Source organism: Neolamprologus multifasciatus, chromosome 10, assembly GCF_963576455.1.
Source record: "Neolamprologus multifasciatus chromosome 10, fNeoMul1.2, whole genome shotgun sequence".
NCBI classification, from domain to species: domain Eukaryota; kingdom Metazoa; phylum Chordata; class Actinopteri; order Cichliformes; family Cichlidae; genus Neolamprologus; species Neolamprologus multifasciatus.
The window spans coordinates 31124808-31140638 of NC_140448.1; the positions used below are offsets into that span (position 1 = coordinate 31124808).

Below are 15831 nucleotides of genomic sequence, written 5' to 3' on the forward strand. Positions count from 1 at the left end.
TTGAGGCTTTTATTCTGAAACTTGGCACTTCATACCTGTGTTTTCCTTTTGGACCCTTAGTTTCTTTCTCACCACGTTTTTATTGTCAGTAAATTTGTGTTAATGTGAGGAAGAACCTGTTTGAACTGTGGCGTAGCGGGAGCAATCAGGATGTTTGGAGGTTATTGGTTCGATTCCTGGTGCCTTTTGTAAATTAATTTGAACAGAGGTTCTGTATATATGCGGTTCACTGTGGCTCCACACTCGCCAAACAGCCGAAACGTCCTCGGTTTGATCCCAGGAGGAGACGCCCTTTGGGGTTTTGTCAGGAAGGCATCCGGAGTAAAAAAATCTGCCCGACGAAAGATGCTTCGCTGCCGCTGTGGCGCCTCCTGGCGAATAAGAGTGCAGCTTCGTATATGTGCTTCCTTGTTCAGTGAGTTGCTTTAGCTCTCTAGTTCCCACATTTTAATTCATCTTTTTGTTGATTATCGTGAATAAAACGTTTGTGGCTTCTTGGACTTTTGACTCGGCATAACCAGTGATTTTATTTATGGTGGTTTTTTTTTAATTATTTAGTTTAATTTATAATTAATTTATCTCTCACTGTCCTTGTTCACATACACAGAAATGTTTGTCTGTAAGTGGTGTTGATGAACTTCCAGCATTGTTTTGTTTGAGTTTCCTGGCATCACAGGGGTATGTACAAGGTGCCCTTGGGTGTGGATCTCTTGGCGTACCAACCAGCCGTGGTAGTATTATTTGCTGAGAGTAAACGGTTTTGTTTGACAGAGCAATAAAGTCTACGAAAGGAGACAGGAGGCGAGGCAGTGGCTTAAATCATGAGACTAGACAGTTATTCCTGCCTGTTCTCTCGCCCAAGGTTAGTGCTCACATGGTTCATTTACACACAAGGTCTGTTATTCCCAACTTGTCATTTAGTAGGTAAGTAGGGTTAGTGTGATGAACAGGTATATTTAATGCAAACCAGTCTTTTCTACATATAGCCAACCAGGAGTATCTAACAAACCTAAACCTGACCGAAACTACCCATTCAAGTAATTTTAGTGCCTAAACCTAACCACACCCATATGGAAAACAAATAGTGGCCTACTTCATATAGTGAATCTTATAAGGCTTACATGATTTACTCATGAAAGTGGCCAGTTTCTCATTACTTTCAGATATTGTTTTAGTAAATATCCAAAACATACAAGTTTCATTTATATAATTTTTCAAGGGATCTTATATCTGTTTTCACTCTTGTACGCTTTTCATACAAGTTTCACACAAGACAGATACAAACTTATATTATTATTATATAAATCTTTTCCATATGGGCAAATACCTCAGCAATTAGTTTTCAGTGTCTAAACCTAACCAGTAAATGAAAGATAAAAAAGTACAAATCCCAAAGGCCACAACAGGTCACAAAGTGCAGTCTAATATCTGATACACCTGCAGCTTACACCACCTAATGCAGTAGTTTTGAGAGAGATTCCTCCCTGAATGTCTTCAAAAACCTCCACAAAACACACATTTCCTCCTTTACATAGAAAAAAATAAAACTTTTTCCCAGTAAAGGTTAAGAGAGTTTCTCCTCTTTTTCTAACTGCAGTTAATTCTGGTCCATTTCCTTCTCCAGATACTCATCTGTAAATGCCAGACAGCCTCATAAAAACAAAGTACAGCAGGTTTCATATCATAAATAATAATAATATATCAGTTGACCTTTTTTTTCATCAAAGACAACTTAACCATAATTTATTTTAAAAACTGCAGTAAGATTCACCGAGGACCTCACGCGTGTTGTTTTTCACCTAACAGTTAATGAGCTATAGGTGTTCCTACCTAAATGCACAAGTGGCTCATTAAGTATCAGGACTCACACAAATGCAGATGGGAAATGAACTCTTAACATTTCATAGTAAACAGTTCATATTCTTGTGCCAAACTTATGGTTGCCATTCCACTAATTAAGTCAAACATATCTCATTGAATCTTTTAATTTAAAAAAGTATAAACCAGGTTTCTCATGTTTAGGTGTTAGCTTTAGCTAACATAATGCATCTCTAGATCTGCCTCGTCAGTCTTAAAATGGTCAATGTAGCCGCTCTACCAGGTATAACAATCAAGGATTTGTGAAGTTTAACAGAGTTAGAAGTTAGCAGGCAGTTAGCTAGTTTCCATCTTAAGATGATATACCACGTTGTGACTGAGATTACTAAAACGTACAGCTCTGCATATATTAAGACAGAAAGACGTTTGTAGGGTTACTGAAGTTGGGCTAGCTGGTATATAATGGTGTCAGAGATGGGCAGTAACGTGTAATCCGATTACTTTTTTCAAGTATCAAGTTATCCAGGTCATTGTAGTCTAAGGAGCTTGGAAAGAAAAGCGTCTGAACTTCTTTAAGTTGCTTGAAGACGTTTCACCTTCATCCGAGAAGCTTCTTCAGTTCTAAGGTCAAATGGTGGAGAGTCCCAGATTTAAACCCAGTGGGATTTTCCCCCCAAAGAGGGACAAAGGACCCCCTGATGATCCTCTACCTAATCACATGAGCCAAGGTGTGGGTCACAATCAGCCAGGGTTTCGGGTGAGCTCACCCAAGACGTCTTAAAGCAACTTAAAGAAGTCCAGACGCTTTTCTTTCCAAGCTCCTTAGACTTTAAATGTTAAACAAATTTCTTCCAGTCAGAGAATGTTGCATATAATTAAATTTTTAAAAGATTAAAACTAATAAAACAAGTTTTAAAAAGAGACCTTTTCATTTGATTACATTTTATATGATGGATTATGCAGAAAAAGAAGAAGATCTATCGCTTTATTACCCATTCAGGTTGTAAATCATGTTTTTTTTTAAAGTAACTAAGTAACTAATTACTTTTGAAAATAAGTAATCAGTAAAGTAACGGTATTACCTTTGGGGGGAAGTAATTAGTTACTGATTACTTGACCAACACTGAATGGTATGCTACGTGCTGGCTAGCTACAAAGCTATGGTTAGCATAATATAAACACATTAGCACAGTGAAGCTGGTGGATGAACACCAACTTTTCCCCTCAATAAAAGTTAATGTAAGAGTTCCTGCTGAGCAGATGATCCATCCCCAGCATGAGGTTTGTCATTAGCACACTGGTGCATTGTTTGGATGACTCGCTGTGGAAAACTCCTGATCCTCAGCTTCATGTGCACAAATCTTAGTTAGCCTCAGAGCGTTTCTTTTCTGAACCGTTCAAATATTTGGTGTCTGGCAAACCATGAGACGACAGTGATAATAAAAACCCAGAGAGGCCACAACAATCACTGACTATTTTTTAAGGGCTTGTTCAAATTAAATAAACAAGATACATAAAACATAAGCATAAAACGCGTTAAAAAGACAACCGCCTTAATGAACACAGTGCAGTTTGTACCTAGAAGCAGAGTTCGTACGTCATCACTTAACAACCAGAAACCTATTTTGACCAAAAAAGAAACTTCTTTTGGTTAGACAGTATAGCTTATAGTCCATTAAGCTAATGTAATGATTCTTCAAATGCAAGACTATATAACCTTAAATTGGGGGAGGGCCACACCCCCGTTTTCTTCATGCTAATTCTAGTTTTCTTCATGTCCCAAAGGAAATCTTTAACAAAATGAAAAGTCATATGCTGCTACAGGGATTGAATTAAGAGTGATTCATGTGTATTAGATGAGTAAGCAGCCTCATGTTGTCTACCGCAGGCCTGAACTTAACGAAGCCTACTTGCTCTTCACCTATATTCTGGTTTAGGGGCCAGTGAGCAATTGAGTGTGTCCCACTTTGAACTCACTACCCATAATGCCGAGTTCCTGAGCAATGATTCACTTCACCTCCTGAGCCATGTACCTTCTTTCTTCTTTGCCTTCTTTCAGCACCACCATTCTCACATTAGTCCTCTGGCTCCAGTTCTCCAAATCCTCCACCCGAGCGTTTACATCTTCAACATCGGGCACTCATTGTTCCACTTCGCCCAGCAGTCTTATTTGAATATTTTCTTCTGAGTCTTTAAACTCAGTAGGTTCCTTGGTCGAAATAACAGATGCAGGCATCACTTCCAATCACGCGTTCATCTTTCGTTTCTTACAAATGCTTTCAAGCGTTGGGCTCGTCCTCGTTGCTAACTTCTCACACTTTTTCAAAAGTTAGCAACATTTCTCTGGAAGAATGCTAATATCTGGCCACTGACGACGATTTTACGTTTTTACGCATCAGAAGTACTTATATTGTGATAGGCTGAGAGGCATATAAATGATGACTCCACAGTTAGCTTAATAGTAACCTGAGAGAGTTTATCCAAACTCACAAAAGCCATCTTCCACTGGCACAAAGGCTCTGGACAGACTGTGTTGTTAGCAACAAAGACATAATTATTTATATATAATTATTAGACATAAGTTTACCACAAAACTGCTAACTACCAGTTTTAGCCTGCAGATGTTTAAAAAGAGTTCTCACACAGATGTTGAATTACTATTATTACCAATTATTTGCTATAAAAGACATTTCAGAATATCAATGAATCAGAGTTTAACAACATAACATATTAAGATACTTGATATAATTCAGGATAATATCAAGTAATTTAGAATTAAAAAGATGTTACACTGAATTTAACATCATAACAAGCTGCTCAATCAGCTCTGTGCTGGCATTACTTACTGTTTTAGACCCGTATGAATGTGACCTGGATTTAATGATTCGATATGTGCATTAAAGAGCAGATGAAATGTGCACCTAGTAAGTGTTTTCCAGGAAGGAGAAAGATTTGACGGCTGTAAAACTCACTAAATACTTGAAATTACTGAAATGTGAAGGTAATTATATCATGCAGCAAAATAAAGACCACAAACAGACAACGAATAGTTTGATGTTTACGTTTGTACACCAGCATCAGTTTATCCAGGACACCTAGAAGTTTCTGTGAGTGAACCACTGAGGAGGGTTAATGAATGGGAGCTTGTATTTATTGGAAGATGCCATGAACTCAGGGTCACTGCTTCCTGAACACTTTTAAACAGCTATTTCTATTTCTAAGGACTTCAACGTAATGAAGTCTTTACACAAATGTTTTCACATATTTGTAAGCTTGTAAAATTGATTTTTGTTCACACTGTGGGTCAAAGAGGAGAACGTCCTTTCAGAACCCACAAATTGGCTCATTATTACTGTTTGCAGGAACAAATCTCTTCAGCTTCAATTAAATTCACTTTTTAAGTTTAGTTTTCTTAGAGAGTCCACAGAGCAGCCAACATGCAGTGTAGATAAAATGCCGTTACTGGATTTTCAGTCCTGTCAGTGCAAAAATCACTTGTGTATATTTTTTCTGTTGTTGGTCTAAAGCTGCATTTCTGATTTGGTGAGTTTTGGTATTTGCCCCTGTGGCCCGTCATGACCGCGGGCATCTTAAACTTTGCAAAGCTGACTCCTTTTGCAAAGCTGACCGAACTGACAGGAGAATACCGCAGAGAAGGAGCGAGGAGGAGTACGGAAGCATGGCGTGCCGTTTCGACAGGCAGCTGACATACCTCTGATCTCCAACCACACCTCTGGAGCCCTGGAGACGCTCCCGAGCGCTCCCTGAACGGCAAACAGAACATGGACCAGTCACGCAGACATTCAGTGAGGTGTAAAAAGCACTGCCCTCAAATATCGGTTGGATATTGGACGTCTGAAGGACGGGAGCTGCTCGTGATCTGAGTGTGAGAGAAAGCTGAGAATATCTGGCTTTTGCAGATTTGATCAAAAACACAAACGACTGCATAGCAAACACGGCAACTTAGAAGCAGAGTTGGAGTAAATGCTACTTGTTTTATATGCAGTTAGTTGGCTGTCATAGTCTATATAACACATTATATCCAGATTTGTTACAGATTATAATAAACTGAATAGTTTTTCGTCTTAAAATATAAATAACAGTCATGTCATCCTTCAAATTAAAGTCATATTTGTCTTTTTTGTTAAAGGACAGTTTTTAAGAACAAATGCTACACAATTACCTTTCCCACTTGTTTTCAGAAAGCCACGGCAAAACACACACGTGTAACTTTTAACATGCAGAAAGTTCTGAACTTGAGCAGAAATCTTACAGAAACATAATTGAATTTCTTGTTTCTGTTTACACAAACACAAACATGTTACTGCCCCGAACAAAATGCACAAAACCCGCCTGATGTGGACGAAATGTGAACTCGATAAACTGACTCACAGGAGTAAATCCTGCCGATGTGTCGTGGTTCAGTCTGGATAACAGAAAAGTCGAGGACGGTCATTGTTCCGAACGTACCCTAAATTTCCATCTGCTGCCTGATTTTTGTCTTTTCCTTTACATAAATGAAAAACATGTTTCTAAAGAAAACTTCTGAATGAAATTAAGCATCTGCTGCTCAAAATGTGATAACAACAATGCGTCCACACGAAACCTACAGCCATGTACTTTCATAAACTTTTTAAAGCAGTTCAACGAGTGTTGTTAACTTTATTATCATATATAAATCTGAAATTTGACGTCCGCTACTAGACCTTAAGTCTAAATCTTTATTATGCACATTTTCAGTTGGAGTCTGATGCAGTGAGGTGACCTGATAGTAAAATCTCTAAACCTTTTTTCTGGTGAGCAGTGACTCTGTTTGTTCCAGGTCAAAGCTTTGGTGTCGAGACAAGCGTAAACACCCAAACACAAACGGTCCACCGAGCACGTAACCTCACCGTGCATAGTTCCTCTCTGCCGCCACACATACACTGTCCAGTTTCCTGCCGCAAGCCAGGCGGAGTCACCCTAATCAGACACTCCAATCTTATCAGGGCCCAGAGGAGCCAAATCACAACTTCCTCCGAGACAAAGTCATTTGGAAAGGGAAGAGGCCTCTGCCTGCTACTCAAACAGGAGCGCAGCAGATACCATCGCTTACGTAAATACAGAGCAGAGTGGGGACCGGGGTCTTTCATCAAACCTGCGAGACCAGTTTAAAATACATTGTTGCTTCTTGACAGGTGTGGAATATGTCGTTCTTCACTGGACTCATGATTCATGTGAAAATCAGGTCAGAAATGAGTCGGGTCTATTCTTCTACCTCTGGTGCTAGAAGGCGCTGGGATGTGTTCTTTGAATCACTGACGGAAATCATGAATGCGCTCGGTAATATCACTGATACATGAATTAGAATAACACTGCATGTTATTCTAATTTAGCTAGAGATGAGACGTACTTTATTTAGTGCGTGACGGCAGCCAAAACATGAACAAACACCAAAGAAGGAGCTCCAATCAAAACTGAGATAAAATGCTTAATAATTAGCTTAATAAGAAAAACCTAACAAATAAACATGCATGCTGTGGTATGAGACGGGAAGGACTTCCTGTTTAAATCAGCAGTTTATGATCACCAGAAGCATTCTGTCTGAAGGCCACCAGATGGCGATATCTGTGGTTCCTTTGAGGTGTTGCAGACATGTGACCACCAGTGTTGGTCAAGTTACTTGAAAAAAGTAATCAGTAACTAATTACTGATTACTTCCCCCAAAAAGCAATCCAGTTACTTTACTGATTACTTATTTTCAAAACACAATTTACAACCTGAATAGGTGATAAAGTGATAGATCTTTCAGCCCAATTCTACTTTTTCTACATAATCCATCATACAAAATGTAATCAAATGGAAAAGTCTCTTTTTTAAAACTTGTTTCATTAGTTTTAATCTTTTAACTTTATGCATCAAGCAAACATTTAATTATATGCAACATTCTCTGACTGGAAGAAATTAGTTTAATATTTAAACCTATTTTCTGCATATTCCAGCACATAAAATAAAATATTTTGTGTGTTTACACTCAGTCTTTCAAATAGATGCAAGTAAAACACAGCAGAAAATAAATAAAGTCAAAGACTAGCGGTCCTGTTGCTCTATTTTCACCTGTAAAGCAGGAGTGGGGTAGGCGGAGGTTTACCTTGGTGCAGGTATGCAGCAGCGGTCAGTGGAAGAATCCGCGAGTTTCTCTGTGAGTTTCCCATTACGTCGTAGCTACTCGGTGCTTGTTTGGAAGTTTAGGGGTTTTTCGCTGTAAAAAGAAGTTTTCTTCCCACGCACAACGGACACTAATGTTTTTGTCACTTTTTATGGAATCAAACTCAAAGTAAGGTCAGTACTTCCACGCTTTAAATGCTGCACGCTCATACTCTCTCTGCACTCGATATATGATCCATTGTTGATCTGCACACAGCTGTTGTCACGAACGTCGCACTCGCTTACGTCACTGTCATGAGACATTCTCGCAAAAAAATCACGGTTTTAGTAACGCGGTAACGCAGCGTTCCTACGGGAAAGTAACGGTAATCTAATTACCGTTTTTGCAATAGTAATCCCTTACTTTACTCGTTACTTGAAAAAAGTAATCGGATTACAGTAACGCGTTACTGCCCATCTCTGGTGACAACTCACCATGTAACATGTGACAATCAATGTTCTCAGTGTAGGGTCAAGTGAACATGGCGCCAGTCACACAGGCCTAGAGACTGATCTGCAACCATCTGGCAACCACAGCTCATGATGAAGGAATGTGTGTTTCCCAGCTAGTTGGCATTGTTTTGGTTGCTAGCATATTCTTGCAACTATTCTCTGAGCTGTAGTGAAACCTGAAAATTGCAAAGCAAACCAAAAAATAAAGACACTTTTCCTTGAATGTAAAATGTTTGCCCTTTAAAACATGTTAGCTGCAGCACAAACTTTGACTTTAGCGAGTATTTGCAGACAGAGATAAACGCTACAACTGTGGCAACATGCTAGCAACCAAAGCATGATTGCTAAGAGGTTTTTAGTGCAGCAAACATCTTTGATTCTGATTTTACTCAGCAAATGTCACCAATTTCCAGCAACCAATGACAACCAGCCGGGGAATACACATTTTACCCAAGCCAACCCAATGGTTGTATCACCATCATCCAATATGGCGGATAACTCTTCAGCAATGTGTGCATGACATATCCATTTCCCATCCAGTCACATGGATGACCTCTATTCTGTCATCATAATGATATTTGTGCATTTTCACAGCACATATAGACATACAGACCAAGTGTGGTGGAAATGGTATGGAAGACAGAAAACTGAATCAGTTCATTAGAGCGTTCTCTCCCCACGTAGAAAAACTGCTAATTGTCTCTTTGCCAGAACTGAACAAGCTCTTCCTTATTTTATCACCTCTAAGACATCAGTGGCAAAATAGCCTTTTATGGCCTGCTGCCTTTTAGAGTCTCTAAGTTTCAAAGCACAGTTCAAACATCTAACTACACTGCAGCACACAATAAATCATAGGAAATCAGCCTTTAATTCAAAGTCGACTGACCTTTGTTATTTCCACTACCCCAGTTATTTACAGGCCCAACAGGCAACAGTTCCTGAAAGTTCTCGGTTCTGCCTCCAAATTCCTGTTAACCTGCACTTCCACAGCTGTTTATAGTGCTGCTTACTGACAGAAATCCCACCTTTAGTGCAGCATCTGTTCAGTTAAACTGTTAGATAATTACAATAATAACAGTTGTACGTTTTTCCCCCACTAAGGCTGTAACCTCAAACATTTCCTGCAGGAGCTGTGAGCCCCTGTAGCCTTTAAGTAGGAAATAAGAACCTCTTTAAAGTGGGAAACTGGTTTAAATGACAACTTCTTTAATCTTGTGAGCCCAGAGGTTGCAAAGTGACAGGCTGTGATTTTTTTTTCTTCTGTGCTGTAATGGTCGGAGTGAGAGAAAAAGCAGTTCGGAGCTCTGGTAGCTCCACATATCCCTGGATTTACAGCTCCTGCTGTAGATGTGAGCCAGCCGCTTGACAAGCACTTGATCCCTTTCCCGTCTTGAATGTCACATCTCCATCGAGACGCCAGAAAACGGGCTCAGCATCTTACTATCCCGTTACGTCAGGGTCAACATAAACATGCTAATTTGACCACATTTTACCATTCAGCCTGTTCCTTTCATTCTGTCTCCCCCTTCTGTCATTCTGAAGGTTTAATATCCGCCTGTGTTTTCATATCGGGACCATCTGCTGTTCCTCTGACCGGGGGGGAGGGAGACCGCATCATAAGCCAAGTTTCCATCCTGCTGTCAAGCAAATTTTAGTCAAAGTTTTGAAAAGTCACATATAGTAAAATGAGAATTAGATGCCTTTTCTTCATGTCAGCTGAAGTGAATAAGTAGGCAGTAAAAAAAAAAACCCAACCAGCAGACAAGAAGTGTTAGAAGAACGAATCCGTCATGGCCAAACGGCTGTTGTTTGTTCTTTAGTGAAGACTAATGTCGGCCATATTTCATGCTGTCTGAATATGAAAACAAGAAATGCCCTTGGCAGTATTCTGACTGCTAACTGCGACGGGCCTCTTCTGCGTGGAGAGAGAGCAGGTTTAACGTTTCAGGGGGAGTTGTGGTGGACGAATATTTTGAGAAATCCAAATCCTCCTCCTGAGCCGCACAGGCAGACTGAGAAAATGGTTTCTGTCGCTGCTTGTTGTAAACATCCTGGATCAACTAAACGTATTCCATGCTTCCAATCACAGTTTTCCACACAAATACCGGACAGCAGCTGAAATTAATTGATATTCTGGTGTGTGCATCTTTCATGTTGTTTTGAAGTGGGGAGGAAATGTGTTGAAGTATGCACGCCTGTTTCTATTCCTGTTTCTCATCTAAGTGTGTGAGCAGGGAAGAGCATTACTGTGTCAAGTGTACTTTACTGTGTGTGTTCTTTTTAAGGCGTTTTGATAAAATGGTCACTTAAACAAACAGACTTTAATTTAACCCCACCATCCTCAGTGTTACTCTATAGAGCTGCAATAGCCACAAATATTTTTTAGAGGAGGGACGGTATGAATTTAAAATAAACATGCGTGGAATCTTATAGCAAATGTAGGAGATTTATGCTGTTTGGCAATATTTTCCGTGTTGCAGAGTTATGACAAATCTATATTTTGGGGCATTTACAATAAAGCAGTTTATATTTATGAGTGCTTATTCCCCGTTTTATAAGTTGACTTACAGATGAGGGTTAGCACTGCTAGCAGCTGTATTGACAATTTATAGCCCCAAAGTAAACAGAGTTTTGGTGGGAATAAAGCAAAACTAAAGCTGAAAGGTTTTACATTTGCACTTTTGCATTGTGTATAAATATTTATAAAGCAATTCAAGAAGAAAAAAAGTTAGCTAGGCAACACTGCTAATGACTTAATCAGAAATGTGGCACTTACATATAATATAATTAGGAAACTACTTAAAATGTGTAAATTATTAAATATCATAATGTTATATTGTGTTTGTTTTAATGCTGCTAGCTATTGCTAGTACTAGCTAACATAATAGCTAGATTTATTCGATTCCTGTTACGTGTTATTAAAAAGATTGCAAAAATGTTTTTATCCTTTTACAAAAGTAATACGTAATACTCTTGACTAGCTCATTAGCTTTACACTAAAGGGGATTTGTTGTGTTTATTTGCAAACCTACAGACATTCACTGAACTAGCTTAGCTGTCCTTGTTTTAAAGCTAACTATTTTGGAGGACACATTGTGTTGCTAATGACCTTCTCTGATGTCAAGGTTTTCTGTGAGACTGCTGAAAATTACCTTTCAAGGCAAAGACATGTTAATTCTTGGTTGTGATATTAGCTACTAGTAGCTAATGCTAGTAGCTAATGCTACTAGTAGCTAATGCTAGCCCCCACTAAATGAATTTGTCATGTCGTTTGCAAAACTCGCTTATTATTAACTAGCTAAACTGTGTTTTACCATATTAAATATTTGCAATAGCACATTGTGCTGCTAAGTAATATTTATCATTTAGAACCCATTATATTTTGGTATCTGATAATATTAAATCAACACACCTAATGTCACTGGCAGCTTATTTATTAGAGTTAGTACAACCTGTGCCTAATCTGGGCTTCTTTTGGCACTGATGGCTCACTTAAACAATGTTGTGTTGACCAAATGAGCTGAACGTAATGAGGTGGTTCTAGCATGGGTTGCAGGAAGTTTAATGTGGACTGGATGTAGCCTAAACATTATGAGCCAGCCTTGACAAGTGTTATTTGAGCCAGATGTGGCCCAAACACCTGACAGCTGGTCCATATACGACTTGTGGCTGGTTTTAGGCAACCAGACTCACCCTGTGTCGGGACTGCCAATTAAAACCAGACGTATTTATATGTGGGATATGGAAAGCTTAAAGCAAAGATGCACACACTCCAGATGTATTACGCTGAAATATCTGTGAAGTTCAAGCTTTGTCATGGTCTGAATAGAAAATGAGAAGTGTGTGAGAGCTGGTGTGTTGATGAGCCCAGCCATAGCAGCGAGTCTCAGAGGAAGAAGGTGACAGATGGCAAGAAGTTGAAGAGGAGGAACCTCTTTTCCCCGCTCTCTCAAGAACCCCCATCCCCACTCTTAGCCAATTAGCAGTGATTAAAACGGCCTCTTCCAGGAGTCACAGTTAATTAATAGCCTGAACGTGCTTCCAGTTTTTCTCCCTTCATGTTCTTTTTTTGCTTCCAAATGCAGATGTAATTAAACTTCATAAACAGACAGCTGATTAAGTGCAAATATTTGCCCTCTTAAAGCGGGCGGAGCATGAAATGATTATGATTGAATCAAATGTTGTTTTCTTTCCTCTGTGTTTGCAGAGATTGAAGCCAAGGAGGCCTGTGATTGGCTGCGAGCGGCCGGCTTCCCTCAGTATGCGCAGTTATTTAAAGGTAAATACGAGACTGTTCAGTCAACTCCAAGATACCAGAGCGTAACCCCAGACGCCGTCTTATTGTGCCATTCGTCTTGTCTGCGTTTCAGACTGCAGATTCCCCATTGACATCGAGTGGGTGAAGCGCGATCACCACTTCCTGGATAAGGATGCACTCGAGTCGCTCTGCAGGTAACGAACGCCACGCGGGAGCGTAATGCAATATTATGGACAACTTTCAGCAAGTTAATAAAACTTTAAAGTCAGCAGCAAACTTCTTAAGTATTTTTCGATCAGCCCAAAAAAGTTCCCAGAGGATTTTCAAGATCGATGCATTTCAATTTCTTGGTACAAATACAGATTTTGGTACAAAATGTTCACTCCTCTAATCACTCTGGATCAGATAGTTGTTTTTTTTACTCTGGGACTATATGATGTCAGAGAGAAAGAATAGTTAAGTAATAATATGAAGCTATGGAGCTGAAAACGACTATAATACATGCAGTTTAATGTTTCAGTATCCTGCACTCATTTACAGGCAGGTCCAGTACTGCTACAACTTTAATGGGCATAGCATTTTTGTAATTTATATCATCATTATTATTGTTGCTGGATTTTAATTTTCTTAATTTTCAGATTCAGTTTGGAAGATGAAGACTAATTGTTTTTCAAAACTCGCCTGACTGTCTCTTCTCCAAAGAGCCCAAGGCTTTTTTTTATTTTGGCCTCGCAGTCTTTGAGCTGCAACCGACTAAATATGGAGTGAAAATAAAAACAACAGCCGAAGGTTTACAAGAGTGATCGAGGGTTTTTTACACTGAGCACAAACACTCCAACAACAGTGTGATCTGATTAGATGTTATTCAGGAGAAGCTGGATGTTTGGTGCCTTGCTAAAGGGCTAAACTGTGCTGGTAAAGACAGAGTTCTTTCTTCACGTTCATGCTCCTGGTTTGGACATTAAACTTTCTGCCTCGTGATCCCAGAGTCATATTTTAAATCAGATTTTCAGCTTTGGTTTCGTAGAAACTGTACTGAAGGTATTGATAAACAAGTATGAGCTACAGTGTGCTATTTAACCTCCATTCACTCTTCTTCCTCTTCCTCTTCCAGGAGGTTAATCACTTTAAACAAATGCGTGGAAATGAGGCTGGAGCTGCGGAGATCAAAACGCAGGGTGAGTGCTGAGAGTGAGCAGCGAGTAACTTGAACGCAACGGGGCGCTCGTATCAGAGCGGCTGGCGCCACGCAGGGGGGCTTCACGCCATGAAATCTGCTCTTTAAGCCGCACTTGGAATTCACTGATATCAGCTGATCGCTCCTCCTGCTCGATGTTTCGTTCTCTAAGAGGAAGTGTTTGTTTTTCATGCCTGAGTCTTTATTGTCTTGTATCGCCGTGAGGTCTCTGGTGTCACGTTAAATTCATGCAGACAAACATTAAATAGCTTTTTCAAGCCAGGAAAGCGCTATCAACACCACAGACAGTGAAAATATTTTGACTTTTGGCCCCTTCTGTTGCGTCAGGGACAAAACCTCTACACTTCCCACGATGCAACTTATGCAAATACACCTTTCAAACCCCACGCCATAACTGTGCAGTACAGGCTTGCTGTTAAAAACAGGCCATAGTTGTGTGTTTGTGTGGTTTTCAAACATTTTATGGGTTTGTCTGAATGCGCCATCATCATCTTCTTCTAGGGAGATGACAGTGGTGAGGAAGACTTCTGTGCCATCAGCCCCAACTGGACCTACGACAAGCGGACCCGACAATGGCGACGCCTGGACTCCGCCGTGGATATCCTCCAACTGTCCCCCAACTCGCCTGATGTGTCGACATGCGATGACCACCATGATATCTGCTCAATCCACAGCTCCAGCAGCACTGAGAGCGAAGGCCACGAAGAACACCAAAAGAGACTACGAGAGCCGACTGATGGCTCCACCGTCACCATCGCAAGCACCCCAGATGACCTGGAGAACAGCAGGAGCTCGTCCCGCTGCTCGTCCTCGAACAAGACCCCGTCCCTGGATACTTCTCTCAGCGGACCCCCCTCCCCCGGTGGAGGATCCTCCAGTATGAGTCTCGAAGCCGAGAGCTGCTACCCCGAGAAACCACCCAGGAGGAAGTGCACCACATTGCTGAGGAAGATGGAGAAACTGAGGCTCAAGGGGGTTTCAGGTGAAAGCAGCAGGGGTCGGGCCCGGCGTGTTATAAGCAGGCCTCTTCTCGTCCAAGACGAAGAGAGGATGGAGGGGCTCCGCTGCACGTCAAGGTGAGGCTGTCCATCCTACCCGGCGTTGACTCCAGCATCTTTAACCCTACGTGTCTTTAACTTGTACCATCCTGATTGTATCCAGTCTGCAGGATCAGCCCAGCAGTCATGCTTCGTCATCGCCCTCGTCTCCTCACACCATCAGCAGCAGCAGCAGTAACAGCCACTCAGAGAGCAGCAGCACCGTCAGCACGCCCAGCCCGGTCACTCGGGTGAGGAGCAACTGCAAACGATCCAGCAACAACGTCGTGGTTGGCGGTGGGACGAACCACACAGGACCAGAGGTCAGAGCATGGACAAGATTTCTCCAAACCTTTTATTTCATCTAATCCTAACCGTTTAACCTCGACCTATATAGACCTGTATGGATGATCTGATATCGTCGTGTTGGTGTTGTTCCCAGATCATCATGAAAATGTTGTTCCAGGTTCAACATTGCAAGTGACCAATCACATTCTTGTGACGTTATTCTTTTGCGCGCCAACCCATTCGTGCATTTATGAAATTCCAATGTTGCAAGGACAATATCAATTCTGCTTAGCGTTTATTAAAGGGTTAGGGTCCGTAGATCGGCGGACAAAGGCGGTTTCTCGCAGCTTAAGTACAGTTTTTTGTTTTTCCCGAAGTCGCAAAAGTATGACATCACAACATTCTGATTGGTCACTTGCAATGTTGATCCTGGAACAACATTTAGTATGATGATCTGGGAACAACACCAACACGAGGATATCAGATCGTGCAGACCTGTATAGTGACTGACTCTGTTTCATGTATTAAATCCTTTTTGTTTTCCGTTTCTGAATGGATCGTGATATAACCTCAAACATTAGACCGTTCCCATC

At 40.7% G+C, this 15831-nt stretch overlaps 1 protein-coding gene across 6 annotated transcripts in view; it reads left to right on the top strand.

Annotated features, from left to right (window-relative positions):
- Positions 1-15831, top strand: part of LOC146510492 (rho GTPase-activating protein 7) — a 126687-nt gene that overhangs the window by 86518 nt on the left and 24338 nt on the right. For 3 of the 6 annotated variants that reach the window (XM_085173708.1, XM_085173706.1, XM_085173709.1), the window contains exons 2-6: positions 12665-12736; positions 12828-12909; positions 13830-13893; positions 14415-14989; positions 15075-15273. In XM_085173708.1, coding sequence (XP_085029834.1) covers positions 12665-12736; positions 12828-12909; positions 13830-13893; positions 14415-14989; positions 15075-15273 — 992 coding nt within the window. Of the gene's footprint in view, positions 1-12664; positions 12737-12827; positions 13894-14414; positions 14990-15074; positions 15274-15831 lie in introns of all 6 variants that reach the window. The other 3 variants (XM_085173710.1, XM_085173711.1, XM_085173712.1) reach the window with 1 other exon arrangement.